At 41.9% G+C, this 27,924-nt stretch overlaps 1 protein-coding gene across 4 annotated transcripts in view; it reads left to right on the top strand.

Annotated features, from left to right (window-relative positions):
• Positions 1-9,976, top strand: part of SMAD1 (SMAD family member 1) — a 43,552-nt gene extending 33,576 nt beyond the window's left edge. For all 4 annotated transcript variants that reach the window (XM_066318077.1, XM_066318080.1, XM_066318079.1 and 1 more), the window contains exons 4-7: positions 1,851-1,967; positions 4,762-4,983; positions 6,930-7,186; positions 8,599-9,976. In XM_066318077.1, coding sequence (XP_066174174.1) covers positions 1,851-1,967; positions 4,762-4,983; positions 6,930-7,186; positions 8,599-8,742 — 740 coding nt within the window. In that variant the 3' untranslated portion in view covers positions 8,743-9,976. The remainder of the gene's footprint in view (positions 1-1,850; positions 1,968-4,761; positions 4,984-6,929; positions 7,187-8,598) is intronic.
• Positions 9,977-27,924: the final 17,948 nt, after the last annotated feature.

The raw sequence follows: 27,924 nt of genomic DNA, 5'->3' as shown, positions 1-27,924 counted from the left end.
GCAGATTTGTGAAAATCTGTTTCCTATTACATGAAATTAATATCCATAGATTGCTTCTCTTGATAATTGTTGCAAATTTTTCTCTTGTGAGTGAAGACTACTGTATTTGCTGGAAGGAAGGAAAGAGTTTGTATTGGCTCTTCTAAAAAAATGTGAGAATTTGCTGTGAAACCAGCTGCCTTTTTTTTTTGTAACCATGATTGCTGTGGTTGGGGCTCTTCCAACAGAGATAAAGACCTAACAAGGTCTTCCTGAATGCTGGCTTGTGGAAGTTCACTTGATCTTTGAAGGTCTGTTCTGTCCACTTGTCCTTAATGTCAGCAGCTGCAGTAAAGAAATGGAGTTAGAGGGGAGGTCAGGATACTGATGTCCTTGATGCTTAGCCCTGGACAGTTGTCCATCTTGCACTGATGGGGAAAGAGCCTGACTTCTGGAAAATACAAAAATAAAGGGGCAAAGCATTTAGCCTTGAAAACTTTCAAGATACTGGTTAATTTGTTGCCCATGGCCTTGGAATCTTGTGCATGACCAAGATCATGTTTGCACACACACAAGCATTTAAGACTTAGTAAAGCATGAGACTCAAAATCCAGTGCAGTTTGTTAAGCTTTTAACGCAGCCTGTTGCCATCTCTGTCTTTCTCTGCTGCTTTCTCATCCAGCTGAATGTGTTCAAGTTAGGGAATTAGCCAGGCACCTGCCAGCATTAGATGTAAAGCTCTCACAAAATACTTGCTAAACAGTGAGTTAGTTAATAAATCTCATGAACATGTGTTTTCTTAAAAAATACATTAAAAAAAATCTGGACAAAACCATCACTCCACAAAAAAACCCACCCCAAACTTAGAGCGTTCTCCTGCCTTTCATTGATGCTAATTTAGTTTTCAGAGTTTTGGAATCCCCTGTGATTATTTGCTGTGGTAGCTTGCAATCCATACTCTCAGTAATGGAAGTAAGTGTGGGATGAGCAGCAGCAGAGACAGCACAGTGGTAATCTAATCCCAGCTTTTGCAGTGAAACCTTGCAGGGATCAAGCAAGATTCTTGCTCTCAGATGTGCAATTGATCTGGAGGAGAGTGTCCTCTGGTGTATTGGGAAATGGTGACATTGACAACTTCCTGCAGCTTCTAAGAAATCTCTTGGGAAGTTTTCCTGGGGTGGAATAGGCAGCTGAAGGGCAGTGCTGGCTGGGACACTTCAAACAGGGCTGAAAGCCAAATTTTAATGGGTGTGGTCAGTGTGCACAGGCTTCTGTGCTGGTGATGGAGCCCTGAATGGGACTGACAGAGAAATTCCAGACCCACAAGGCCACTTCTGTAGAATTTGGGCTCCTGAGCACTTTCTACTATTCCCAGTCTATGTAACAGAGCTAATACTTTGCACTGACAATGATAAGGTCCTGGATATAGCTGGGATGTTTAAATCATTTGCTGGTAGGATTGTGTTGGCAACAGAAAAGCTTGAACTGATAGTCTTCTGCCCCAGCTTCTGTTCACTTTTAACAAATTCAGTATCTACTGCTGGCTGGGCCTGAGACCTCTTTGTGCCCTGATATTTGTATGGCACCTCCAGCCTGCAAAACTCTGGGTTGGAAACACAGCTGAGCTTTCTTTTGTGGCTTTATCTGGGGGTGAAGTGACTTGTTTTTATTGCAGTTGTGCTTAATATGCACACTAATTCTTTGCTTTCCTTATTTGAGGTCCATGATTGCTTTTTCAGATTTCTGGTGGGTGGAAGTTTATAGCTGAGTCAGGCTGGAAGCATTTCCAGGCTCAAACTGTTTATGTGGATATGTGGATGTGCTTTCAAGAGAGGAAAGGGCTCATGTATCTCTGCCTTTTCTATATTTAGCTGATACTCCCCCACCCACTTACCTGCCTCCGGAAGATCCGATGACACACGATACCTCCCAGCCCATGGATACCAACATGATGGCACCTGCAATTCCCCCTGACGTGCACAGAGGAGGTAAGAACACTTCCTTCATGTTTTCTGCTTCCCTTCTTAAGAGTAAAGAACCTCCAGAACTTATGAGTAATAGCGGAGTTTTAATTTTGGATGGTTGTTGTTCAGGAAAGTTTTTGGTTTTGAAAGAAATGGCCATGTAATTTTTCTTCTGTTGTTGTAAGGGTTGAAATAGTAAAGCTGGAGATTATTTATAAATGTAAATATTTATTTAAGACAGGAATCTATCCCATGACTTTTTAAAAATGCGAAATGTATGGGGTTTATTACTTTCTTACTCCCAACCAACTCAAAGACCAAAGTAATTTTGTTTTCTATTGGGAACTTCCACTAATCTCTGAATGGAAAGAACTCCTACGAGACTGCAGAATACAGAGTTATCTGCCTGAAGTGTGGCGTTGCTACAGGCTTTAAAATTCTTTAAATTTTAAAGTTCTGTGTGAAATAAGGGCCTGTTGCTTTATGTACTGTGACACAGACATCTTTTTACTCATTGCCTGTTCAAGCAGCAGCAGCCGTGGCTGCTGAGTAAAGGATTCGGTGCATTCATCATCACACGGTGAGAAATGGCCCCTTCAGAGAACACTCAAGCTCACACACTTGTGGCCCATGCCAAGAAAGAGCAGCAAGCTGGTGCTGTGCCAGAACCATTATCAAGATCACAAGCATATGCACAATTTAACTGCTGTGTCCTGGATTTTTTGGTGTTTGTGAGGTGTTTTGGGGTTTCTTGGTGTTTGTTTTGCTGCTAAGCTCAATGTCTGGTTTCAGGAAGTGTATCTGCCCTCTTAGGACAATTTGGACAGCTTTTGTTTTAGCCTGTTTACTCTCTGCTTGGAATGAGTTTTGCATGTGATAAACCCCATCTGTAGCACTTCCACTTTTTGCTGATCACACAGATTACGCTCTGTGTGTTTGAGTAGTTTGCAGGAATTTTGGGCCAGAAATTTACTGGTCCAAAATACATCTATCAAACTTTATGCCTAACTGCAGACCTCTGCATGTGTGTCCCTCTCCCAAAATGTGTATTGTAGAATTCCTCTAATACATGAGAGATGATAAAGAAAAGAGGGTTTACATTTTTCTTCTTGCTCTTTATCATACAGCCATTTAAAAACAAAAATTTTATATTGATACTTTTCCCTTCAAGTAGTTTAGTACAATGGATTTTCATCTCTCCCTTCATTAAAAAGAAAGACTTTTGGGTGCTTTCACATGTTTATTATTCACATATATATGCTGTGATTGCACTACTTAAAAAAAATCTGCTGCAGGTTGTAGAAGAAAAGGTTTTACTGTGAACTTACTGCACCATTTTTTGTTGCAAACTTTGTAGAAGCGTGTTCTTCATGGTGATTTGTTAGTCTTAAGAGATTTGATTTAACAAGCTGCATCCTGTCAATGAAGTTGGGTAATTTCCATTGTTGGCCCATGCTGGGAATAGAGAGACTGAACGCACCTGCTCTGCATGACTTAAAGCAAATGTAAGGAAGTCAGTATGAAATCTGTGTGAGAGAGATATGATTAATTCTGTAAGAATGGCCAGCTGGCAAGATTTCTTCCTGACTTTTGAGAACTGGGGCAAAGCTGCAGCTTTGATAATTGCTGGCATCTTTATGGGAATTAAAAATGTAGTAACCTCTTACTAAATATTAAAGACTTGTTTTTTCTTTTTTTTTTCTTTTTTTTTTCCTTTTCCTCTTCAAAAGTGATGTGAAGGGATAAAAAGTGCCAGAGTATCAGGAAAGATCAGCTTTTTACCAGTGTTTTTAAGCAAGTTATTAGCAATGAACATTCTGCTCAGAAGTTTTTCCATAGTGATTAGTATGTGTATCCTGCTCTCTTGATTATTTGCCACCTTTTGTATCTATTGTGTACTGCTAGTTTGAAAGGGACTTTTGGGTTTCTGTTTTTGTAACAAAAACTTGTAGTGGTCTAATCTGTGAACAGAGGAAAATATGAACACTAATCTGAGTTGATTGATATCAGTAAAAACTTGGAGCTGGGAGAAAGAAACCTCTGGCCAGAAAAAACAAGTTTTCCCATAATACCAGTCTGATTTGGCACTTTGCCCTCTAGGTGGGATCTGCAAAGTTGGTGTTTCAGCAGCAAGTCCAACTTTTCTAGTCTTAGTAGTGAAATAGTGTGCTTCATTTAAAAGAAGGCACACATAAAGCAACCACAACCCCTCAGTAGCCCTCTTTTATTTGGGGATGTGCTTCATGCATGTTCTGCAGACAAATGACAATCTCTCGCAGGTCTTTTGAAGTCTACCGTTCTCCCAAAAAACCCTGGAGAAAGATGTGGTTGTGCTCTGAATGCTTAAAGGTTGATCTAGTGACTGTGTATTTAAGCTGCCTTGCTGTACTTCTCTATAAAGTGAGGAATGGTCTTCAATGCAGTTGTGTGATGCTGTTTCTTTCTGTTGCTGTACAACCTTGCAGTAAGCAAAAAGGTGACTTGTAGTTTGTTAGCAAAATGAACTGAAGTAGAAATCCATCTACTGAATAGGAAAGAAAGATGAGTTGTACAGTTGCAGCATTTCTCTGCTGTCTGGGCCTGCACTGTAGCATGTTCTTAGAAACTGGGGCAGGGATATTGGGGCACTGCTTGGGATGAGCCCAGGAGCTTTCTGTCCTTTCCTGTTCATACCTAGTGCCAGCCTTTGTCTCTGCTGAGTCTGGAGTTGGAATTATTTTACTCTGAGTAGCCCAAACCTGCAGGGTCACGGCTCTTCACTCCTCAGGCCCGCGTTCCAGCACTGTTGGGCTGTAAGGTTTCCATTGTGGCTTTCCAGATGTCCAGGCAGTGGCTTACGAAGAGCCGAAGCACTGGTGCTCCATCGTCTACTACGAGCTGAACAACCGCGTCGGGGAGGCGTTCCACGCGTCCTCCACCAGCATCCTGGTGGACGGCTTCACCGACCCCTCCAACAACAAGAACAGGTTCTGCCTGGGGCTGCTCTCCAACGTCAACCGCAACTCCACCATTGAGAACACCAGGCGGCACATCGGCAAGGGTGAGCTTGGGGTCTGGCCGTCTGTTTGGGACTTGGCCATCCATTCCCTGGGTCGCTTCCCTCGGGAGTAAGCTGCTCCTCCCTAGCATGTGGGAGAAGTGCTCCTGTTGGTAAACATATAATTTTCTGGCCTGGTTGTATAAACAAAGTATTGTTCCTACCTGGTGTGTAATTACAGGAAGCTTTTACCCTTAATCAATTTTCAGTTGCCTGAAGGCTATCGAAATCTAAATTAGAGGTTTAGGCAGTTTGTCTAATGAAATGTTTTGATTTATCTTGATTATTGCTGTATATGGAAATCCAAATTGTGGTTCTTGGCACCAAATGTTTTATCTAGCCATAGTTCTAATATAAATTAGCTATCCTAACATGTATTTTGGGAGGTAACCTGCTAAAACCGTTTATTCCAAGTGCATTTTTCACAGGCTGGTGATTCTTTCAGTGGGAATTTTGTGCTTCCTTCTGTGTTTGTGACACTCCTCTGAAAGAGAAAATCTTCACCTTTATGCCTGACTAATACAGTCCTGTTTTCAGAGAATTCACCTGCAATGTAAATGGCAGGCAAAGCTGACCATTCCTGCAAGGCACATTTTTTAGGTATTTACATTTTTAGTAAACTGTAAGTTTTCTGAGACAGCTGAGGGTTTCAGCTTGCCCAAGCAGTGGGGTAGATGTGCCAATTCATGAAGAGGAGGAAAGAACTGAAGCTGAAGAGAACTGTCAGGTCCTTGAGACAGAGCCCCCAGTCTGGAGAGCTTTTCTCTTCATGAGAACTTGTGCAGTTCTCAGTAGTGCACCACACCTGTGTTATGCCACTCAAGTGCTGATACTTCTTCCTTCTTTTCCTCCCCATCCATCTTCCCAAGTATCAGGATATTTATTTAACACCTCATTCATTTTTCCTGTTAGGAGTAACCCAGCTGCAGGCAGAGTTCTGCCGAAGCACTTAACTGCGTGTGTACCAAAGCAGAGCGTGGGAGAGACAAGGATACAGTTGAATAAGTAAATGTGTACAAGTAATGGTGATGTAGAACTGTTGGTCTTTGAGAAAGGAGGAGTAAATCCCAAACTTGAAGACATAGCCATAAATGTTTTTGCAGATCAGGTGGGAGTATGTATATACCCACACAGTCAGTGGCAAAATCTTACGTGACAGAGCACAGCCAAGGCTTTCTTACTGGACTGCAGTCGAGTTTTCAAATTCTCCGTGTTCACCTCTGTGATTTGTGACATTGTGGGAGGTGAAAGGTTTAAGTAGCAAATAAACCATTTTTAAACACAGAAGGTAAATTTTCTTGCTTTCTCAAAACCTTTAGAATTGACTCCTACTGACACAAAGCTTCTCTGTGTGTTACTTTTCTGGGCCTTTGCTGCTGTGGATGACAGGTGAAGGAGCAGGCACTAGAAGGGGCAAGGACTGTGAAATCAGCGTGTACCCTCATTTGGTAGATAGGTCTGAGGAATATAAAGGCCTTTTTTTTCCCCACCTAGCTTTCTGGAATTAAAACTAGTTGACAAAACTCATGCTACCCAAATTAGCATTCAAGACTTTTCTGGAGAATCGAGCTTGGGGCTGCTTCAGTATCTACAAGTGATGCAGCAGGTTTCTGTTCTCTCTGCTTGCATTCCCAAATACTGCTTTACTTAAATGTAATGAGAAAAAGTTCCAAGTGGTCAGGTTGTCCGATGGAAGGCATCAAAACTACTGTGCTTGCTAGTTTAGTGTTGCTGAATATACAACATGTTGATTTCCCATACATACATACATACATATGTACATAATCTTCCTTCAGCTTGCCTGCTGATGAAAGAGAAAAGTAAAAATGAAGACAGATGATACTCTGATATGTAATTAAGGTTTATCTCTTTGAACAGAAGCCTATCTCTGTGGAGACAGAGCATGAAAGCAGACACAGAGTGTGAATTTGCTACCCTTCTCCTCGCAGGTGTCCATCTCTACTACGTTGGAGGGGAAGTGTACGCGGAGTGTCTGAGTGACAGCAGCATCTTCGTGCAGAGTCGGAACTGCAACTACCACCACGGGTTCCATCCCACCACCGTCTGCAAAATCCCCAGTGGCTGCAGCCTGAAGATTTTCAATAATCAAGAGTTTGCTCAGCTCCTGGCTCAGTCTGTGAACCATGGCTTTGAGACAGTGTATGAGCTTACTAAGATGTGCACTCTGAGGATGAGCTTTGTAAAGGTATGTAGGCATTGGCTTGAGATTATTTTGTAAGCAAAGTGAATTGTTTTTTCTTAATGTATGAATGAATGGCCCAATAACTCCCTTCATCAGCCTATTAATGGCTGTTGAATTTTAAGGATGGAATGCTTGTTAAGTCTTAAGACACATAGTGAAATGAAGTATTTGTGGACAGAAAACCATCTGGCCCACATACTTAGAAAGCTTGAGGTGACTTGCAGAAGATGTTTCTTCACATAAGTCCTCTAAATCTTGACCAGCAACTCCCAAATTAGGAGCTGCAGTCGTTATTTAGAATAATATGCATACCTTTCTATTCTAGGAAGGCATGCAAGGTCAGGATTTGTGATGTGGCTGTTGTGTGAGTGTCAACACAGGTACTGATATGAAAGGGCTGGTCCTTAAATGAAAGTAATCAAATTAAGAAGGCGATATGCTGCAGTCCTCTCCATGATGGGAGGGTGAGAACTTTCAGATGTGTTAAGACAGGAGTCCCTAAAATGGGATAGGCTGTTTACAGCTCTGCATCCTGCAGAGTTGTATGGCAGTATTGCCTAAACAGTCAGACAGGACCCCTTGTGTGCTGGAAGTTGCACTGCACAGCGCTCAGAGCTGCTGCCAGCTGTCTTGGGACCTTGGAAATCCCTTCATTAATCCCTTGATCAATACAGAGCAGAGCAAACTGTACCTGTAGATGTCACAGTCTTCTCTTGAGATCTACCCCAAAAATGGTTGACTTACAAAACAATTTTGAATGCTTTTAAATATAATATTTGGTAATTTTAAATAAATATTTTAAATAATTATTTGGTAATTACTGTAACAGAATCAGATATGAGTTGAAACAAAACCTGTCCTAAGTTGAGGAACAGCCTGATGGGGGATGACCATCCATGCTCACTTTCTCCAAGGAGGAATGCTTCTGACTTACTGCTCAGTTTATCATCCCCATCCTGAGAATGACACTTTGGTTCTTGTCAGACAGATGCCTCACCCGTATTTCCACATCAGTCTTATAATCTTCTAATTTTTTGATCTGTTTGGCAGCATTTCCACACAATTTGGTCTATTTTCAGTCTTGGCAGAGAAGATTTGAATATCTCCCTCTTCAGAGGCTTTATAGGGACCTCAGGCAGCTGGCAGTGATGTATGGGGAAATTTTACACTGCTACAGGTTGTCTTTAAAGACTTCTATTCCAGGGGATCTGAAATTATCCTTTTTCTACATTTATGACTTTTTTAGCTTCTGATTTCTTTGTTGAAATGTGTTGGTGGATGCTATGGGTGCTGTGCCACCCTGCTGATAATGACTGTTGAAAGGTATTTTGGTAAGAAGTATGCTTTTCACGTATTTAGTATTAGAATAGAAGGTCATTTATTTCTTCTTTCCCTGCTTATGATTGTATTTCCAGGGTTGGGGAGCTGAATACCATCGCCAGGATGTAACGAGCACTCCATGCTGGATAGAGATACATCTCCATGGTCCCCTTCAGTGGCTGGATAAAGTACTTACTCAGATGGGCTCTCCTCATAATCCTATTTCTTCAGTGTCTTAAAAGGTCCCAAGCTCCTGCATTTTGGAAACAGTTGAGCCTTGCATGTACTTGAAAGATGTATGAGTCAGACACACTTTTTTTTTTTTTTTTTTTTTCCCCCTCCTCAACTGGCAACAGCTGAAAAAGAGCCATAAAAACACTTGACTTCTGTGACCAACTGTTGGATTGAGAAAACAAAGATAAATAAACCCCTCTGACATACTGTTGGTATAAAGAATTTTAGTTTACATTGTAATGTACTGTTGTGGAGTTGATTTACAGGGCTTAGTACAAGAGGGACGACGGAGTCCAAGCCAAACTCAGTCTGCTGGAGCGAGTTCCTGAAGGATTTTTCTGCAGCCATCGCTCTTAAGATTCTCCTTCCTTACATTCAGCATTCACTGCTTTCCCCCATGTCCTCTGGAGCTAAGAGTGGATGTTGGCCAAGTCTTTTGCAGCCTCTCTTCAGTACTTCTTAGGAACATTACATTGATGGCTGCTGTGCTCTTCAAAAGTAAAAGACATCATAAGGTTTAATCTCCATAACTGTGTGCTATCTCTGAAATTGTGTCCTGACCATACTGCTGTAAGAATGTTAGGTATGTTCTTTTGCTAAATGTATGTATGGTGTATTTGAAAGTTTAGAAATTAATTAGATTTAGTTCATAAAGGAATTAGGAATATTTGAATGGGGGGAGGTGGGAGTGGGAGGGGGAAATGACAACTGAAATGTAGAATATATTGTAAACATAGCGTGCTAGTTTAAACTGAGGTCTGAGTTTTGTTGAGCATTTTGTTTTCATACTGGCTTCTTCTTGTTAGGTCTGACTATTTTTTTGCCTCTTCCTTTCCCCCAAAGCAATTGTGCAGGTTTTTACCCATGAAGAGGACAAAATGATTGCTGCAGTTTAAAGGCTGCAGCTCTATGTATTTCAAGACAAATTTGTACAGAGTGCTCTTTAACTATTGAGCAGTTTTATACAGTTTATGTAACAAATGCAGGCTTTTAATTTTGTGAGAGAATCTTGTTTTGCCAAACCTAGTAACTGTTAATTGTTTTGAGGACTTCAGTATCCCTGTGGGGGTCTATTTCAAACTTGAAATATATATATATATTTTTTTTTCTGCTTGGTTTATTTTCTTATCTTTGCTCTTTTATATACATGTAAGCTGTAGTACTTTTAAGTACTTTTATTCCAAAACTAGTGGGTCCTCTTTACTGGAAATTTTGAATAAAACCTGTTGTTACTGCTTACATTTGATTAAAACCTTGTCTTGTCCACTTCTTAGCAGACTCTTAACAAGCCAGATAAAGGTGTGGTCTTGGAGGAGAAACAACTAAAAATGAAGATGTGCTGAGCTTAGACATAATGATTAGTACAGGTTAGTAGCCCTGCTAAACTCAGGAATGAGGGGAGGCTGAGCAGCAGAGCTCAGTGTGTGTTCAGCCAGACACTGAATGCATCTGCCTGTCTCTGTAATGAGTAGTATCCCTTTTTGGAGTAGGAGTGAATCCCACCTTATTCTCTCTCTTTTTTTTTTTTTTTTTTTGGGGGGGCAGGGGGGAGTGTTGGGTGGATTTTTTGTTTTGTTTTTTGCTAAAGGTAATTCCACTACTTGGTTCAGTATACATTTTTTTAAATTAAAAATTCTCCCCTTGCTCAGGGGAAAAACAAATCCATAATATACAAGTTTCCAATTGAGAAGAACCTGCTACTTTTACATTCCAAGAACAGGCTTTTGGTTTCTTTTCAGATTTAGTTTGACTATCTTTTTCATAAAGAAGCAGTCATAGCACAAATGTAAGTCTTTAAAATAAATAAAATTTAGAGATGACCAAAAAGAGAAAGAATGCTGTTTGCTTCTCAGGCACTGTCTTTTGTTTTGATATCTTCAGCCCCTGCTACATAAACTCCCAGCTGTTCCCAACAGTTTCATTCCTTTTTATGGAATGCAGCTGTGAGGTAGTGACTTCTTTTTTAATTAGTGCTGTAACCATCCATCATGCAAGTCTTAAGGAGTGTTTCTACTTGGATGTTTTCATATTTGGATGATCCTGTGCAAGTTTATCAAAACTTTGAAAAAGCGTTGGAGTAAGAAAAGAAAGTTTTATGTTGAGACTGCTTTGAATGTTGCTGTCTTTTATGTTTTGGGCTGTAATGCCTCTCTGCTTTTCCTAAATAGGGATTAAAATTAGAAAATGGTAGCTCTGCAGAGCCTCAAACTTTCAGCAATAATCTGAATTAAGTGGGACATGCAGGATCCCAGTTTTTCTGAGTTCCTTCTGTTGTCACCTTTTCTATAATACCGTTCAAGTGCTTGGGTACATAATATTTTCATTATCTGTTATCCAGCTTTTTGCTTGTGGTGTGGAGACATTAGGTGCAAGGAAGAAGTGTACCTTCATATGATGTCAGGGAGTATCTCAGCTGTTCTTCATTAAATAAGATGAGTGGATTGGAGTAGGACTGAGATTCTCAGGTGGTTTTGTCCGGGTTAGTTTTTTTTCACAGTACTGGTATGGGGCTCTTTTGGATTTGTGCTGGAGGCAAGGGTTGATAACAGAGGGGTGTTTTCCTTACTGCTCAGCAGGGCTTACACAGATCCAAGGCTTTTTCTGCCTCCCTCCCCACTGCACCAGCAAAGAGACTGGGGGTACACGAGGAGTTGGGAGGGGACACAGCTAGGACAGCCAACCCCAGCTGACCCAGCATATATCCTATAACGTATAGAGTCATGCTCAGCATGTAAAATGGGAAGAAGGAAGGAAGGAGGGGTGTTTGGAGTGATGGAGTTTGTCTTCCCGAGTTACAGTTACATGTGATGGTGCCTGGAATTCCTGAACACCTGCCTTCCCATCAGAAGTGGTGAATGAATTCCTTGTTTTGCTTTACTTGTGTGTGCAACTTTTGCTTTACTACTTAAATTGTCTTTATCTCAACCCACAAGTGTTCTTACTTTCACCCTTTCAATCTTCTCCATCCTACCTGGAGTGAGTGAAGGAGCAGCCTCTGAGTGGTGATTAGTTACCAGCTGGGGTTAAACCACAACAGACTAACAGCCAGAAGCACAGGAGGTAGGACAGAAGTTATCTGGGAGGAAGCAACTACTGGCTTCAGGCTGTTGTGAGACTTTTTGGAGCATTTTGAAGAAGTCTTCCTACTTGCCCTGCTTTGGATAGTTGGAGTCAGAAAGCTGGAAAAGGCAAAGGACAAGAAAGAAAGGAAAAGAGTTTCTTGCTGGCCTCTCACAAAACAGAGAATGCTGTGAACTAAAAACATGGACAGAGCCTACAGTGTCAGCTCTGTAACCAGGTGAGTTCCTACTGCTTATTTGGTTTTATTTCCTCATAGTTTCTTCCATTTAGTCTCCTGAAACACGGAGTTAAACGCAGAAGACACTACTTAAAAGCCAAGACAAGTCTCTGTTATGACAAAAGACAGGGATATCTGTATTGAGGGAAAGCAGTATATGTGGACTCAAATAATTCTGTGGAGCTGAATGTGTTTTGAAATCTCTGCTTTGGCTTTTAAGTGCTGGAAATCAAATAATCCTCCCTCAGTGGAGATGACTTTTTAATCATTTAAGAGGATCTGGTAAGCGTTTAAAAGATTTGCTGACAGCTAAGAGGGGTAGTCATGCTTACCTGCATGGATAAAAATAATGCATGTTTTATCATATCCTGTATCATAATCATGGGCCTCATCTTTTAATGCTTGCTAACCTGGTATTGCTGTCTACTTTGTTAAAGCCATTTGCTGCTAAATCACTCCTCTTCCTACTGTAGCTATTGTCCTTTATTGTCTTGAGACAGCTATAGTTGTCTTTTAGCCTCTAACCAATACAGATGTGAGTATCATTGTTTGAAGGCAATAAATCAGTGTAGCAGTGCCTGAAATTGATAGGGATCTTTCTTGGTGTGCCTGTCTCCTTGATTTTTCATTTGTCTTGGCCCACGCTAAACCTTTGACAGACACCTTGGGAGTTAGCTGTGGTTTGGTGCTCTCTTTAGTAATTGCTGCTGGTTTGTTCTGTGAAGCACACTGTAGCCTCTTAGTGTGCTCTTGAGATTTGTGATTCATGGCCATGAACTGGCAGTCACCTTTTTCTGGATGCTTGCCTAAATATACAACATAACTCTACCATCACCAGCCGTGGTGGAGCAGTATATTTTTTACACGCATCATCTCACAGTTCATTTTCTTAAGTATTTGTGATTCTGTGCAGGAGGGAAGGGAAAATGGCTCTTATTTTCCTCTGGCCCTCTCTGTCCCTGACTTAGTCAAGAGAGACACCCTTGCCCTGTTGTCCTTCAGGGGATGTTCTCAGTTCCCTAAACTCCCATCACTGACTTCTATATTCTGGATGACTTTGCTTGTTTTTTATTGAACTCTGCGAAATTGCTTTTTGCCATCCTCAGGAGGTGCTGTCCCTCTGCTACTGCAGGTCACATGTCTGTGTGCTGTCATGTGCTGGAGCTGCTGAGGCAGAGGGCTCTGGTTCCCCACTTCAGTTTAACTGAGGTGGCTGACAGGTGGCTCCTGTTTCATTCACCCCACCTGTAGGCGCTGATTCAGCTGGGAGAGCTGTGTCCCCTGGGGTCTATGGTGAGCTGTTTTTCATGAGGCAGGTGTGATGGAGAGGCAGCCTCCTGATCAAAGCCTGCTGCAAATACAAAAGTGACTCCAACGAGATTGAGAATGTAAGCATCCACTGGGCTTGATGTGGTTACAGAGCTGAGCAGGTCTATTGCAGGGAATGGACAAAATGGGTACAGTTTTTATGCAGGTCTGGTGAATGCCTTGCAGTTAAAAAGGATCCTCAGTGTGTGTTGTTAATTGATCTTGTGTGACCAAAGTAATCAAAAGTAATGTCAAACACCCCCCCCCCCAATTTTACAAACAGTCCAAAAGTCTGGAACTTGATTCAATCATCTTTAAGGAATGTTAAGACTTTTTTATTCTAATGTGTGTAGACTGATATTTTTTTCTTAAGAATTGTTTTGTGATTTCCCCTTTCCATTCTGCTGCTATAAGGCATGAATAGAAAAATCTGTATTTTCTCTTCACAATCTTGCCAGCTCATCTGAGACTTTAAATCTTTAAAGCTCAGAGGAGGCTGTAGTTTAATTTTGAAGAAGCACTGTCACTTGCTCCAGATTGTAGACAGGAGTTAAGATATCTCATAGCAGTGATAAAAACCTGTCACTTTCAGTTGTGTACTATAGTAAATACAAAATGAGCTATAATTATATGGCAGGCTTTCTTTGCTCAAGAGTTTGGTTTATGTGGAGCAGTCACTTGCTGAGACGTGCTGGGAAGAGCATAACTTGCCTCTGTAAAACACATTCTGGTTTTCCCGTTGCTGTGTCCCTGTAATGTGTAAAAACCTTCTTTTTTATAAAGAAAAATGGTACGCATAACTTTCCCCTTTCTCCTATTATAACCTTGAACTTCTTGGTCTGCTGTTCCTTTAGATTGCTGAGCTGAGCTTAGAACAAGCAGGAGAATGAGATTTGATGTGTGTAGTGCTGCAGTAACACTTCACTATTTTTTGGAGCACTTGGATCTTGGCAGGAGAACAGGGTCTGTCTCATCTCTGAGCCCTTCACTTCTGCCTTCAGTTGATACTTTAGGGATTGGTAATCCTGAGTGTTTTCAGATATACATGTGGAGACTGAAAGATGGCTGCTGTCCCATCAGATATTTCTCCAAGTTTGTGGACCATTCTGCTCAAGTCAAAATCACCAGGCCACAGTGTTGGCAACAGCACTATTTAGAAACTGGATCCAAGCATGGCTTCATTTTGAACGTGATTCAGCCAATGGTTTGACTACAAACACTTTTCAAACCTCTCAAACACCGCTTGATCTTTCTGTCTGCTGGATTTGGGCCATGCTGTTTTCTCAAGCGGCACAGAAAGAAGCTACCTTGATCTGCATGAGACTCAAGAGTCCAGGAATTGGGTTTTCGTCTTGTGCTAAGAGAGCAGTTCTGTAAATATTCTTTCATGGGATAGCTTTTAATTGCAGTGTGGGGTTTCTTTATACCCCTGCTGCTAATGAGTGATGTGGCTCTAATTCAGAATACATTCTGGGCACTGGGGCCATTCAGTTTTCTGGCCCACCGTGTTGGTCTTGGTCTTTCAGGAATCACATCATTGCCTCAGGTGTCCCTGTGATTTCCCCAGGTCACAGGAGCAAGTTTAAACACAAGTTTAAGCTTAAACAAGTTTAAGTGGTAGATCTTCAGTTGAATTTGATCTTACACTGATTAAAAGCAGCTTACAACCAAAATATTGAACCCCCAAACTCTCTAGAAACCGACCATCCTCAAAAAGATTCCTAGGAAAGCCCTGGGATGTCTTAATGTTGGCAAGGGCACATACAGCAGTTTGAGCTGTCACCTCAAGTTTGGGATGTTGCAGCTGCCCTCTTATTAGAGGGTAAAAATGAGCTGAGGCACAGCCTTCTTGTTAAACACAGCATAAAAAGGGTCCTGGTTTATTCCTCTTCCCAGCTCAGCCATCCTGACTCCAACCATTCACTGGCTCTGGCTGCAGCAAGCTCCTGCTGTAGGTTTCCCTTGCAGCCTCTGACTGCTGGTTATTTCCTGCTGAACTCTGTCTGCAGGGATCAGTGTTCAGCCTCTGACAGCAGGCTTTTATCTGGCCAGACTGTGACTGCAGGTTCCACCAACAGGCTCTGCACACCCAGAGTGACCTCACTGCAGGGATTCTCTCACCCCAGGATCCTGCTTCATAATTCTCTCCTTCATGATGGTGATCCCTCACCAGCCAACCCCCTCTTTTATCTCACTCATCCTTATTGGATATAGCTGCTGCTCATTAGGGGCCAGGCTGTATTGTTAATGAACACAGCTGTTCCTTATTGGGGTGAGGTCACCTGTATTCTCTTCTCCTTCGTGGGGACCCTGATTTGACAGTGCATATTTTGAGTAGGGGCTGTCCATTCCCTCACAGGATCTGCTGGCACCATACAAGCCCCAGATGAATCCATGTTGTGAGTAATCAAAAGGAGCAATGGAAAAAGATCCGTGTGTGTACAGTAGCAAGGAAAGGTTCACAGCCAGGTTTTCTTACCATCACTTGAGAAAGTACAGGAAAATGCCCTTTTCTGTGCCAGCAGCAGTGGGTGGGTGATAGGGGTGTGGCAGTGCTGTTACATGGAACAATCCTGAGCATAGTCAGACCTGGAACTTCACAGCTGAATGTGCATGGAGGCTGCTCTTGCATGTGAACATTTTGTTGGATAAAATGGGGGGAAAGATCACCTGACCACACTGTGAGTGATCATGTTTTATCTTGTGTTTATTTTCACTGTTGTTTCAGAGTTGTCTGGGTGCTCTTGCACTGTTGTTCCTTCGATAGTAAGGTGGATGAAAGGATATGCAGAATATGTGGGCTTTCCTCTGTTTTCCTTCCATGTTCTGGTCACCCCTTGTGTTTTGTAAAACATTACTGTGTCTCCTTGTGTTGGGAATTACCATGGCCTGACACAGGTGGTGTACACAAGTCCAGTCAAAATTCATTCTCTCTACAACTGTATCTGGAATGCCTGAAAAATGTGACATGGCCTTTCACATAAACAGGAAACAGGCTTTGTAAGGGACTGAGTGGAGCTGAAAGCCTAACCCAAATAACACTGTTAGTCATCTCCATCTGGGAACCTTTCAGTGCCACACAAGTTTGGAAAACGTGGTTGTGACTGGCTTCCACATGTGGGATGAATGGCAGGTACCAGATGTTGCCTTACACATTTAACTCTTTAACTCTAAATTCCATCTGAAACACAAATGTTCTGTGTACAGCACTTGTGGGTGAAACCTGCAGGTGTGAAGGTTTTGGTGTTTGCACAGGAACAGGGCTGGACCTGCACCACTGGAAGCAGGGTCAAGGTTTCTCTGGTCATCTGAGTTTCTGATGACAGTAAGCAGTGAGAAACAGAGAGGTAGTAAATTAAATACACAGTTGTCAGAGGTGGAATGCAGTGTACTGGCTAGTAAGTATGTCAGTGAAAGCTGGCCTTATTTCCTCAAAAAGAACACCATGGAATGTAACAGTAGACTGATGATATCCTCTTCGGGCATATGTAATAATTAGGCACTCTTAATTTCCATATTTTCAAATGTATTGGCTATGGATTATATCCTGTGTCTGGTTTTAGTTTTTCAAATGCAGAACCAGAAGGCTCCTTGTGAAGTTCCTTCCTCTTGGTACTTGTAGCCTGCTCCCTCTTTCCACAGCCTTTCTTCTTCTGTGCTTGCAGAAGTTTGGAGAGCAGAGTAAAAGGGCTGGTTACTGAAAAAAAAGCTGAGTATGAGTGCATGTGATACCATGAGAAGATACTTAGTGTACACCTGGAAAAACAAGCAGTTGTGGGGAGGAGGGGTATTTTAATTTCTATTGTTGGGCATTTTTAAAGTAGCCTGTTTATTTTTTGTGGGTTTTTAGAAATGTAGCTTCCAGACTGCAGGTCTGAGATGGTTAACCTGGTATTGCTGGTTTGTTACTAAGGTACAAATTACAGATTTGGAAATAATTTAAAATCCCCTGTTTTAGAGAAGGCAAATTCTGTAAGATAACGTTCCTACTTTTAAGGAATATTTTTGATTGGGTTTTCATGTTTTGTTTTTCCTGGAAAGCTGGATGAAAACAGGTGAGAAATTTAAATCCTCATACCTGTGGAGGAAGAGTACAGGCATCTGCTTCACTTTCTTACCTGCCACCTCCCTGAAATGAATTATTCTTCTGTAGTTTTATGGGAGGAAAGGGAAAAATCTGGAGGGACTTGCTCCATGTGGTTTCCTTCTGGCTGAAGCTGACCCAGCCACAGGGAGAGATCTCACAATGGAACAGATGCTGTGTTCTTCAGATGAATTATGAATTTCAGCCTCTGAAAAGATCACTCTAATAGCTGGAGGGCTATGAGAGGAGGGAAAACTACTTTGAAAAACTAAAACATCACTTTGGCTGCATAAAGATTTGTGAGACATTCTTTCAGGAATGCTGCATTGGAAGCATATTTGAGCCTCGTACAAATTATGCACATGCAGAAGTGCAGTAAATGCTGGTCAGGCTGGCTGCATTGTGCATCCTTTCAGTGGTGTATGGGATGGTCAGAAGGGCTTTGTGTAGGATTAAAGTAAAATTCAGAAGGTATTTTGCAGCTTCCCTACATACCCTGTTTCATTTATTAATCACTTTTGTAGTTAGAATGCTGCTTCTACTATTTGGTTAAAATCTGCCTTTCTACAGAATGGGTTTGCCTTATAGTTATGTATTATGTCTGTGTATCTTATGTCTTTTGCACTTGCCTTTAGTGATTGTCACTCCACTAGAAATGCAGCGGGTTTCCAGCATGTTTTCCTGGGAATCCTGAAGCATTCATCATTTCATGATGCTTTCATAAGGCTCTTGTGAGAATTCTGTGAAAAAGTTTGCCTAATCTCAGGATTCTTATACAACTGAGCTAAAAATTTTAAATTTTATATCTCCTGGAAATTGATCATGTGGAATGTCCAGATTAGTGCTCAGAAAAGATTAGTTAAAGTAATTGACAAAGATTATCCTCTTGGATTAAACTTTTTTTTTTTTTTGTTCTTGCCCTTTCTTTTTTTGACTGTTTCTCTCATACCTTTTAACACTAAAACTCCTAAAGCATTGTTTGGTAAGGATTTGCTGTTCTTATTTTAAAAAAGACTTAAAACATTTATCCAAGATGCATCTGAGAGTTACTGTTTAAAAAAATTACCTTGAAGGGAGGAGGCAAAAGTTGAGTGTTTTTTTTTTTTCATTTTGTCTTATTTCAATGGAAAAAAATGCATGTGCTGTCATCTTTTTCTTAGATCACAAGGAGCAAAAAGAGTTTTCTTTTACAGGTCAGACTTTAAAATGTGGTCTTTGTTATTTAGAATGCATTAATTTAAAAAGTATGTGGTTAGATAACTAGCATTAGGTCTGTATTTGTAGTCTTCTTCCAGAAAAGCTGACCAAAGGGTTTTCAGAAGTAACCTTTGGTGAATTACTTGCTGCCCTGCTGTCTGAGCCTCTGGGACACTGCAGTCATCAGTAACTAATGCAGGAGTGTTTGTGGGCATGGTGGCAGGATCAAGTGAGGAAACTGCCTGCTTACCAAGTTTTGTTTTAAAACATCACAGTAAAAAAAAAAGTGCTTTAAAATTAATGGAAAGGGTCAAACCTGGAGGTTTTGTGTAGATAGCTACCCTGAGGAAGAAGAGTTCAATTCCTTTGCTTTGCAGGGAATAGGACAAGAAATAGCAGGCTTAAACTGCAGAGAATAAAATTAAGTCTAATACTGGGGACAAGGGGAAGAATTTTGTGTCAGTTAAGATGTTAAACACTAACAAGTTATCTGGATAGGTTTTGGAGAGTTGATCATTGAAGATTGTCAATGACAGGTTAGAAAAATGGATATTGGGAATAGCAAAGGTCTTCTTGACGCTTTCTTGGATGTTTTCCTGCTGTGATAGTTTGGGGCTTGGTCTGAACTTTGAAGACCTGTCAGAGATGTTGAGGATGCCTTTGTCACCAGAATATACTCTCACACCTACTGAGATATAGTGATTTAATATAAAGCAGGCAAAGCTATTTTCCCCTCTTCTCTTTGTTCCATATGCCTGTGAAGTTAAAGACGAGTTGCAGCTAAAAAAATGTATTGATTTGCACAGACATCCTAGTAACAAACCTCACTTTCTGCTCAGGAGTATGTTCTGTACAAGCATTTAACCATCACAGGGAATGCTGAAGTCCAAATGCCTCACACAAAACCATCTGGAAAAGAGCTTTTCCTGAAGCTTATCAATATTCCTAACAGGAACCCAGAGTCTTTGCTCTCAGAGCAGTAAGACTGAAGAAGCAGTGACAGCTATAATGGCAGGGCACTAATGACTTTGGAGAAGTGTTACTTGTGTAATTGGAAATGATACAAACACTGTCATTAAAACAGACTGTTGATGCCACCTTTATTCTTTTCATAGCATTAGTTACAAGAATGGATTCACTCTAAGGAGATGATATCAGAGTTTTTATGCTTTCCACAACTTAATGGGTAGATCATGAGACTTTAACGTATGAAACGTTTTTCCAGACCACCAGCTAAAGGAAGTATGGATCTGAATGACTGCATACTTTTGCTTCATTGAGAACAGGAGCACTGGGAAGGTGAAATGTCATTGACATGTGATTCTGAAACGTAGAGTAAGAGCTGAGAGCTCTGACTTGAAAATTAGATTTTCTTGCAGTTTTTTGGTGTTAGCAAAAAATTCTTTATAGCTCAGTGTTTGGTATAAAATATGAGAAGACAAAATCAGTATCCCTTCCATTCAAGAAACTTAACCATTCTGCAAGTAACTGCTGTTTTAATTCTTTGAGTCTCTACTCATTCTGTCTCTTTTAGAATAAGTACATAGGAGAAATCAGCAGCACAAAGGGTTGGTTATGGGGAGAGACTGCAATATAGGAGGCCTCCTGGATTTTATATCTTTAATGCAACACTAGCAGTTTTTTTGCTTATTCCATTCTTTTGGATAAATTTTAAAAACGAATGGCCTTGTAAGGCCTTCTGTCAGACCTCTACTATTGGGGACTGCACTCTGATTGACATACTCAGCATCTGCTCTAGTATCAGTCTTGCTTCTTGAGAAGAAAGTAGCACCAGGGATATGTTCTCTTGGAATAAATGGCAATCAGGGACAAGGGATGGGTTGTGTGTGTAACACAGATTTGTATTCAAGAGTTCTTGTGTTCATTTTTTAATGTTTCATCTACTGACAATTTGAATACTCTGCCTCTGGCTGAGCAAGAGACAGCATTCCTGGAAGTTCCTAGAAGTGAAGTATTCCTGGAAGTCTCCTTCCAGAAATGGCAGAAAGCCTGAGTCTAGGCCAGACTGGAGACACGCAGATAGATACAAAACTAGAAATTTTGGACAGACCTGGGTACAGTTTTATGGTGTCTGACTGCTGCTGTTCCTCTCCACAGCACTGGGGAGGGCTGTCTAACATCTGATAGATGAGCATAAGTCAAATAAAACAGCTGGGCTTCTAATACTGAGAAACTGAAATGAATAGCTGATCAGGGAAAAAAAACCCTCTGTCTATCCCCTTCCATACTAAAACTGTAAGACATCAAATGAATGCAGTTGAATTTGCTCTGAAAAGGATGAAGGATGCTGATAACCACAAGCCATCTGAGCTGTGAGTATTGCAGATTTCTTGTCTTCGTTCTAAACAATAAAACAAAATCCTTTAATGTTAATGCAACAAGGCAACTATTCATATGTTTCCTGTAAAGCTTTCTGTTTGTTCTCCACGCTGATACTCAGAGCAGGTGTCTTAACACAGCAGCAGAATTGTGGTTAAAATGTATGCTTTGTATTTTGTTTCTGGTTTAGGTGGGGAAATGACATTTCTATATAAGCCTTATGTTATGTAGAGATCCCTGACTTCTGCAGTGACCAGAGGTAGGGCAACAGAAAAATCCTGCTAGGAAGTCAGAAACTCGTTGTAAGGGACTCCTTAACAGGGTTACAGCCACTTGCTGCTGGTGTTCTGAGAGTAATTCTCCAAACCAAGCCGAGATGGAACCCATGCTTGCAGAGAGGCTTTTGTATTTTACACTCTGAAGCCTCCTGAATGCAATCTCAATAAATGTTCAGTCAGCTTAAGTTCCTCAGGTAGTTAAACTCTGCCGTGGCCAAACAGGGCAGATGTACGATGGCGATGGTGAAGTGAATTCCCGTGTGTTCAGAAGCCATCCCGACTGTGTGACTCAGCCACATAGCGCTAGCTTCCCCTTCTGGCCAGAAGAAGGAAGGGAAGCCTCATGGCGAGAGTCACGGCAATTATTTCTCGATTTTATTCCTCTGCACTAAAGATAAATACAAATTTTCAGATAACAAATCACTGGCGAACTTCCAGTGGGGAGGAGCATCTTCGATTCCTGCAACATAATATAATCATATATTGAGATGAGGTTAGTGCTTGAATGGAGAATTCTAAACATGGATTTAGTTGGGAAAGCAATTAGATGAAAATACCAATTCTGAACAAAAAAATTCCAAATTTCCCTTCTGGACCTCTATAAGCTGGTCCTTGAAACAAATATTTTACTTCTTTTCATATGATCTATGCTAATTTTCCCCTTGCAACTGCATTAGTTACAATTGCAGTGGGGCTTGTTGTTTGGACATTGGAGTTATTTGTTTCCTTTTTTGTCTTATTTAAGGATTCTTCTTTCATCTTAATTCTGTGGTACAATATTTTCTATCATTAGGCTAAGCTTTGTAAATGTAGGGTGTACTTACATGAGGTGTTTGTTTACTTTGTGATGTAAAGCAATGACACACACAGTATGATCCAACAGGCTTTTTAATCGCCCTTTCTGAGTCAGTCAGCCTTTTAGAATGCTGTTGTGTTGTTTTTCTGCATGGGTTGGTCATACAACACTGAGTCTTAGCAGAATCTTCCCTTTTTGTCCTTTTCACGCCCATCTGCTACAGCTGCCTGGAAAAATGGGACATCTAGCTCACACACAGTTTTGGATTGTACAGCCAAAGCCTTGCTTTTGTGGGCAATTTGTGGAGAGTAAGCAAGCAAATACCTACACAACAGAGACTTGTAGCATGATAACAGTACCTCATGTTTAAGGTGCTCAGGAGGCCTGCCAGAAATAGCCTTCCCTGCTCACACCACAGGTTTGGTCCCAACTGGAGACACTTTGGTTTTCCTGCATCTCACTCTTGAATCCTGAATCCATGTATGAGATTTACCATGGCCTTGGTCTTCCTCTTCACCTTGGCTTGTGTCATCTTGGAACAGAGTGGCTTGATATGTTTTGCTGCAATGTTATGTTCCTGTGGATAATCCTCCCCACTATCTCACTTCTACCAGTTGTGGCTTTCATTTGCTAGGCAAGGCAGTCAGCATGGGACAAAGAAATCTGAGCATCAGTGCTGCTGGAGATGCAGGGAAAACACCTGAATGTAGGGGAGATTTATGCTTTCACACTCAATGTTCAAATTGTCCTCAGTGATAAATGGAGTTGTGCATTCATCATTGATTCCTTGCCCCAATGGATGCTTCACCTTGTGAATTTACAGTATTCGCTTTCTGGTGTGCAAGACTGTGCTAATTTCAAACTGACTTAATGAACCTTTAGCACCCCGGGCTGGAGGGAAGGAGGATTATACTTAGACACTTGAAAGTCTCAGTTCTCTGCTCAGGACTGAGGTTTTAGCAACTACAGAACTTAAAAACTGCAGCCAATCAGGCCTTTCCTTAACCAAAAGGTAGCTGGGAATGAGGGTGTCTCAGCAAAGTCAGGTGTCAGATTGTATTGTATTTTTTATGTTTACTAATATGCTTGCTATGGTTTCATTGCTGCATTGAAAAAAAAAAACCCAACAAAAAACAGGAGGAGGCAATTAATGATTTCCTTTTCAGCTGTGCAATAATGAACTACGTGAGAAGTATTTTGATATCGTGAGTCATTGGTGGCCATGGAGAAAAACATACTCTTCAAGCCAAGATTTTAAATATTACTTTTAATTGAAAGAAAAAGAAATAATATTTTACTGGCAAGTGACTTGCTCTTCCAGGTTTTTAGTAATTTTAAGAATGAATCAGTCTTGGAGAAAGTTACTTAACTGGCTTTTATAACCAGTAGCTGTATATGAATAATGTTTGGGGGTTTTCCCTATATAATAAATGTCTTTTCTGTAAAAAAAGGAAAGAAAGGCATTTATAGATAGTTGCTTTTATAAGAAAAGATGGTTTCATCTGTCCCCTTTAAAAATCATGTCACATCAGGCAGTTCATCATTAACAATTAAAAAACCTGTGCATAAGCAGTAGAAAACTTTCCTGTAATGGCTGATGTCATCTCTCACTAATGTACAATCACTGCTCAGTTCATACCAACAAGGAAGTGTTGAAGTCACTGCTCTAAGGTTTTGTGAAGAAACTTCAGCTCCCTTGTTTATAAAAACACTACACAAATACAAACCATAGTTACTTAACATCATTTTTCCTTCTGCCTTCTTCAGATGCCCTCTTGTAGGTCTCAGCCAAAGCTCAAAAACCAAATTTCTTTTTCCAGGCTTTTGAGCTTCAGCAGCCCTGACACCACCAGGTAGAGCCATGGAGTTGTCCCCTCTGACCCTGGGAAGCTGTGGAAAGGCTGTTTTCTCCACACCTAGGCAGGCAGCCATCCTGCTGCTCTGTCCTGGCCTTTGTAGAAGAACCTTGGGATGCTCACAGTCAGCAAACACCTGTTGGTGTAGCAGTTGCAGAGCTTTTGGGGAGATGGACTTTTTTTCTGGTATTTCCTTGCTGAGTTGTGATTGCAGATCTGAAGCCTGGGCTCAAGTTGCAATTCAACACGCAAACTTTCAGCTGTGAATATGTTTTCTAGTGATTTTATTTCAGGTGTCTAATTGTCTTTTAAGATAAGGCAGGAGGTATATTTTGTCTAGAGTGCTAAGACTGTCCTTGAAAGATGCAGCCTTTTGTCTTGAAAGGAAGGCTGTAATCAGCAAATCCCTTGCTTTGTGTTTTGCTGTAAAGAGGTTGGATCAAACGTCTCTGCTTCTGTGAAAACTGAAATGAATTGAGGTGTGCCTTTGGAAATAAAGGGCAAATGGCCATTTGGTCACCACTGTAGTTTCAGTTTGTGCCACGGCAGGGACCGTGGTTTTGTATTGGCTTTCACAGCACATTGCTGTAAATAAATGTCCATGGCTATATTAGATACCACTGTATTAATTATGTGCATGAAGATTGCTTTGGGAGTTCTTAAAGAGGAGACAAGAAGGAAACAAAGCAAAGCAATCAGTGTTGCCAGAGAAAGAATGAATTAATCCAACTAAAACTGCAAAGGGAAGCCAGTTAGATGGAATGTAAATTTGCATGGTTGAATTTGGCAGATTCTCATGTTAATACTATTCCTGCTGTGAGAAGTTACAGAAGGGTCTTTTCCTATTCTTTTGTAATGATCTGGATTCGGTTGCATGTTTTGCCTGAATATCTGTGTCTCCCTGCACCTTCAGCTCATGGCACAATATTTGTAACACTTTCCAGGATGTTTGATTTAGTGTTGGCTCAGAAGGAAGACTGCTATTTCATGAGTTACCAGCAGTACCCTTTTCTTTAACACTGGGATAAATTCACAGCAAGGAGGTTAAAACAGATACTTTTCTTGACTATTGGACAAGTTTGCAGACTATGATGGAGTTACTATGGAGTGCACATTTTTATTCTTCTGACAGCCTTGAGGAAAAGAAGCAAAGAGAACACAGAATAGGAGTTGAATTTGAAATAAGAAAAAAACCCCACATCCACAAACACACTCTCCCTACCCCAAATTTGAAAAATAATTTTTAAGAAAAAGGAGAAACAGAGCCTGATGTGGAATGCTACTGAATTACCCTCCTGAATAGCTCAGCAACAATGTTAGTGATTAAATTAATGATGAATGGATAAAGAATTCAGAAACCAAGAGAAATCTATATGTTGGAGATCAGAAAGCACAAATACAATGAGTCTGACCAAAATTTATTGGGCTGTGTGTAATAACAACCAAACCCCCCCCTTCAGTGTCACACATTAAAAGATAATAGGAGAAACACAAGAACACTGTGTAGTATGGCAGGATGTAGATTAAGAAGACTCTAGACATGATCCAGCCTCTAAGGGAGGGAGTATTTTGCCTATTTTGGATGAGGTTACAGTAAAAGAAAATCAGAGGTGGTAGAAGAGCACATATTTCTGGGAGACCTATATAATTTCTAATATATGAAAGACTTTTGAAAGAAAGGATGTCTATAATTGACAAGGCAATAGGCAGTCTTTCTCTTACATCTGGCATTTGGAGACTGTAGTCTCTGACAGGTGAAAAGCAAACTTGTTGAATAACAGAGTTGGGGGAAAGGAGAACAAAAAAGAGGATGACCTGAGCAATGTGGAGTTCCAGACCTCACCCCAGTGTGTAAAGTCCTGAAAACAGTTCTTGCATGAAGATGACTCTAAAGCACTTTCATGCCTGTTTGTGGTCATATCAGATTGGCAGTACAGCTGAGGGCCTGTATAAAAAAGAGCAGCAGTTTTGTTCTGAACTGCTGAGTGCACGCTTTAATCTCCTGTTATTCCAGTCCACAAGGTTATCATAAAGAACTGAACAGTCCCCTCTCCTCTTCAGCATTGATGAAATATGCAATTTTGCATGCCTGTTCATCGAGGTCACTGACAAAAGTATTCAAGTTAGGAGAACTCAAAAGGGATAAACTGAAGGATCAATTAAGCAGTAGTAGGATGGATTTTTTGTTGTTTCTGCTGTTATAAAAAATAATAGTGGGGATGTGCTACCTAGGTCTAAGCACAGCACTTGAAACAGAGAGCCTTAGAAAAGCTTGTTAATGAAGATATGATAGTGGTCCGTGCTAGCTCTGGTGAATAAAGATCTCAGGATGATCTCACGAGGTTATTTTGAAATGGAACTTCTTGTGACTTTCTGCCATGGCTTCATCCTATGCTGATAGGGACACAAAACAATGTATTTTCTTAGCCCTGAAGTGTTCTGTTCTCTGTGTATCATCATCATCTTCTGGACCAGAGTAACAGCAGTGAGATTAAATCGTGCATTCAAACTTCTGCTATTTAATACTCTCATTTTCACTGCCCATGTGATGACACTGTGAAAAAGCCTTTGCAAGACATAGCAAGGCACTGGGAACAGCTCAGCCAATGCATTCCGTACATTTACATTTATTGGAAATAGATCTGTGTACTTTAACAAGAAGGCGGACAGAAAAAGGGTGGTGAGATGACTGGCGAAAGTAATAGTTTAAAATAAAAAGTAAAGAAGCGAAACAAACCCCACCTCACAATAAACCAGCATTCCACGACGGGAAACTTTAAAGATGTTTAATAAGGCTGAAACTAAACGCGATTTAACAAGCACATGTGGCGATTTAAGCGCTTCTTCTCCCTTCCTGGTGTACGAAACGAAGCGGGAGGACTGGAAAATCGCCACGCACGGACTCAGAGCAGGTATTTCTCAATCGGGAGAGAAATGATTTAAAACATCCTTCGCTGTAAGGCCAGGGCAGGGAGCCTGTGACCCCACGGCGATAGGCTTCTGCGGGACCCGAGCCTTGGGGCCGTGGAGCCCGAGCCTTGGGGAGCGCGGGGGATGGCGGAGACGGGCCTGGCCCCCTGAGACTGCCCTCCAGCACTCCGGCCCCACGGCACTGCCCTCCGGCACTCCGGCCCCCCGGCACTGCCCTCCGGCCCCCCGGCACTGCCCTCCAGCACTGCGGCCCCCCGGCACTGCCCTCACGGCCCCCGGCCCTGCCCTCCGGCCCCCTGGCACTGCCCTCCCGGCCCCAGGGCACTGCCCCACGGCACTGCCCTCCGGCCCTGCCCTCCATCACTCCGGCCCCAGGGCACTGCCCTCCAGCACTGCGGCCCCCTGGCACTGCCCTCACGGCCCCGGCCCCAGGGCACTGCCCTCCAGCACTCCGGCCCCCCGGGACTGCCCTCCCGGCCCCACGGCACTGGCCCCCGGCCCCAGGGCACTGCCCTCCGGCACTCCGGCCCTGCCCTCCCGGCCCCACGGCCCCCTGGCACTGCCCCCCGGCCCTGCCCTCCGGCCCCGCTGGCCCTTTCCCGGCGGCGCAGCGGTTCCGGCGGAGGCGGACGCGTCACTTCCGGGGCGGCTCCGGTAGGTGCCGGGCATGGCGGGCAGCGCCGGCAGTGGCTCTTTGCCGGGCCCTCGGGCCGCGCTGAGGGAGCGGGGCCGGCCGGGGCCTCGGGAGGCTTCGGCGCCTCCTCTTCTTTCCTAACCCTTCTGGTGGCGGAACTCCCCACACCCCCCTGTGTTTTTCTCTTCTCTTTCCGATGGAAATAAGTGGAAATGTGCCCTCGTCCCGAATAGTTGTTAAAAACAGCCCTAAAAATAGCCCGTCAAACTAGAATATACCGCAGGCGTAAGGATTGGTTGTTCCTGGATCTGTAGTGTGCTGCCTGTGCTCTCAGAGGTTTATTTGAAAGTGCTTTTTGGATATATTAATTTATTAAGTATGGTAATAAAGAGATGCTGTGCTTCTGATTCTATAACCTGTTTTTATTGCGTCTGTTAAAGGGAAAAGGAGACGGTCATTTTTGTT

Source organism: Sylvia atricapilla, chromosome 4, assembly GCF_009819655.1.
Source record: "Sylvia atricapilla isolate bSylAtr1 chromosome 4, bSylAtr1.pri, whole genome shotgun sequence".
In the NCBI taxonomy this organism is placed as follows: Eukaryota; Metazoa; Chordata; class Aves; order Passeriformes; family Sylviidae; genus Sylvia; species Sylvia atricapilla.
This window is presented reverse-complemented; position numbering and strand designations above follow the sequence as displayed.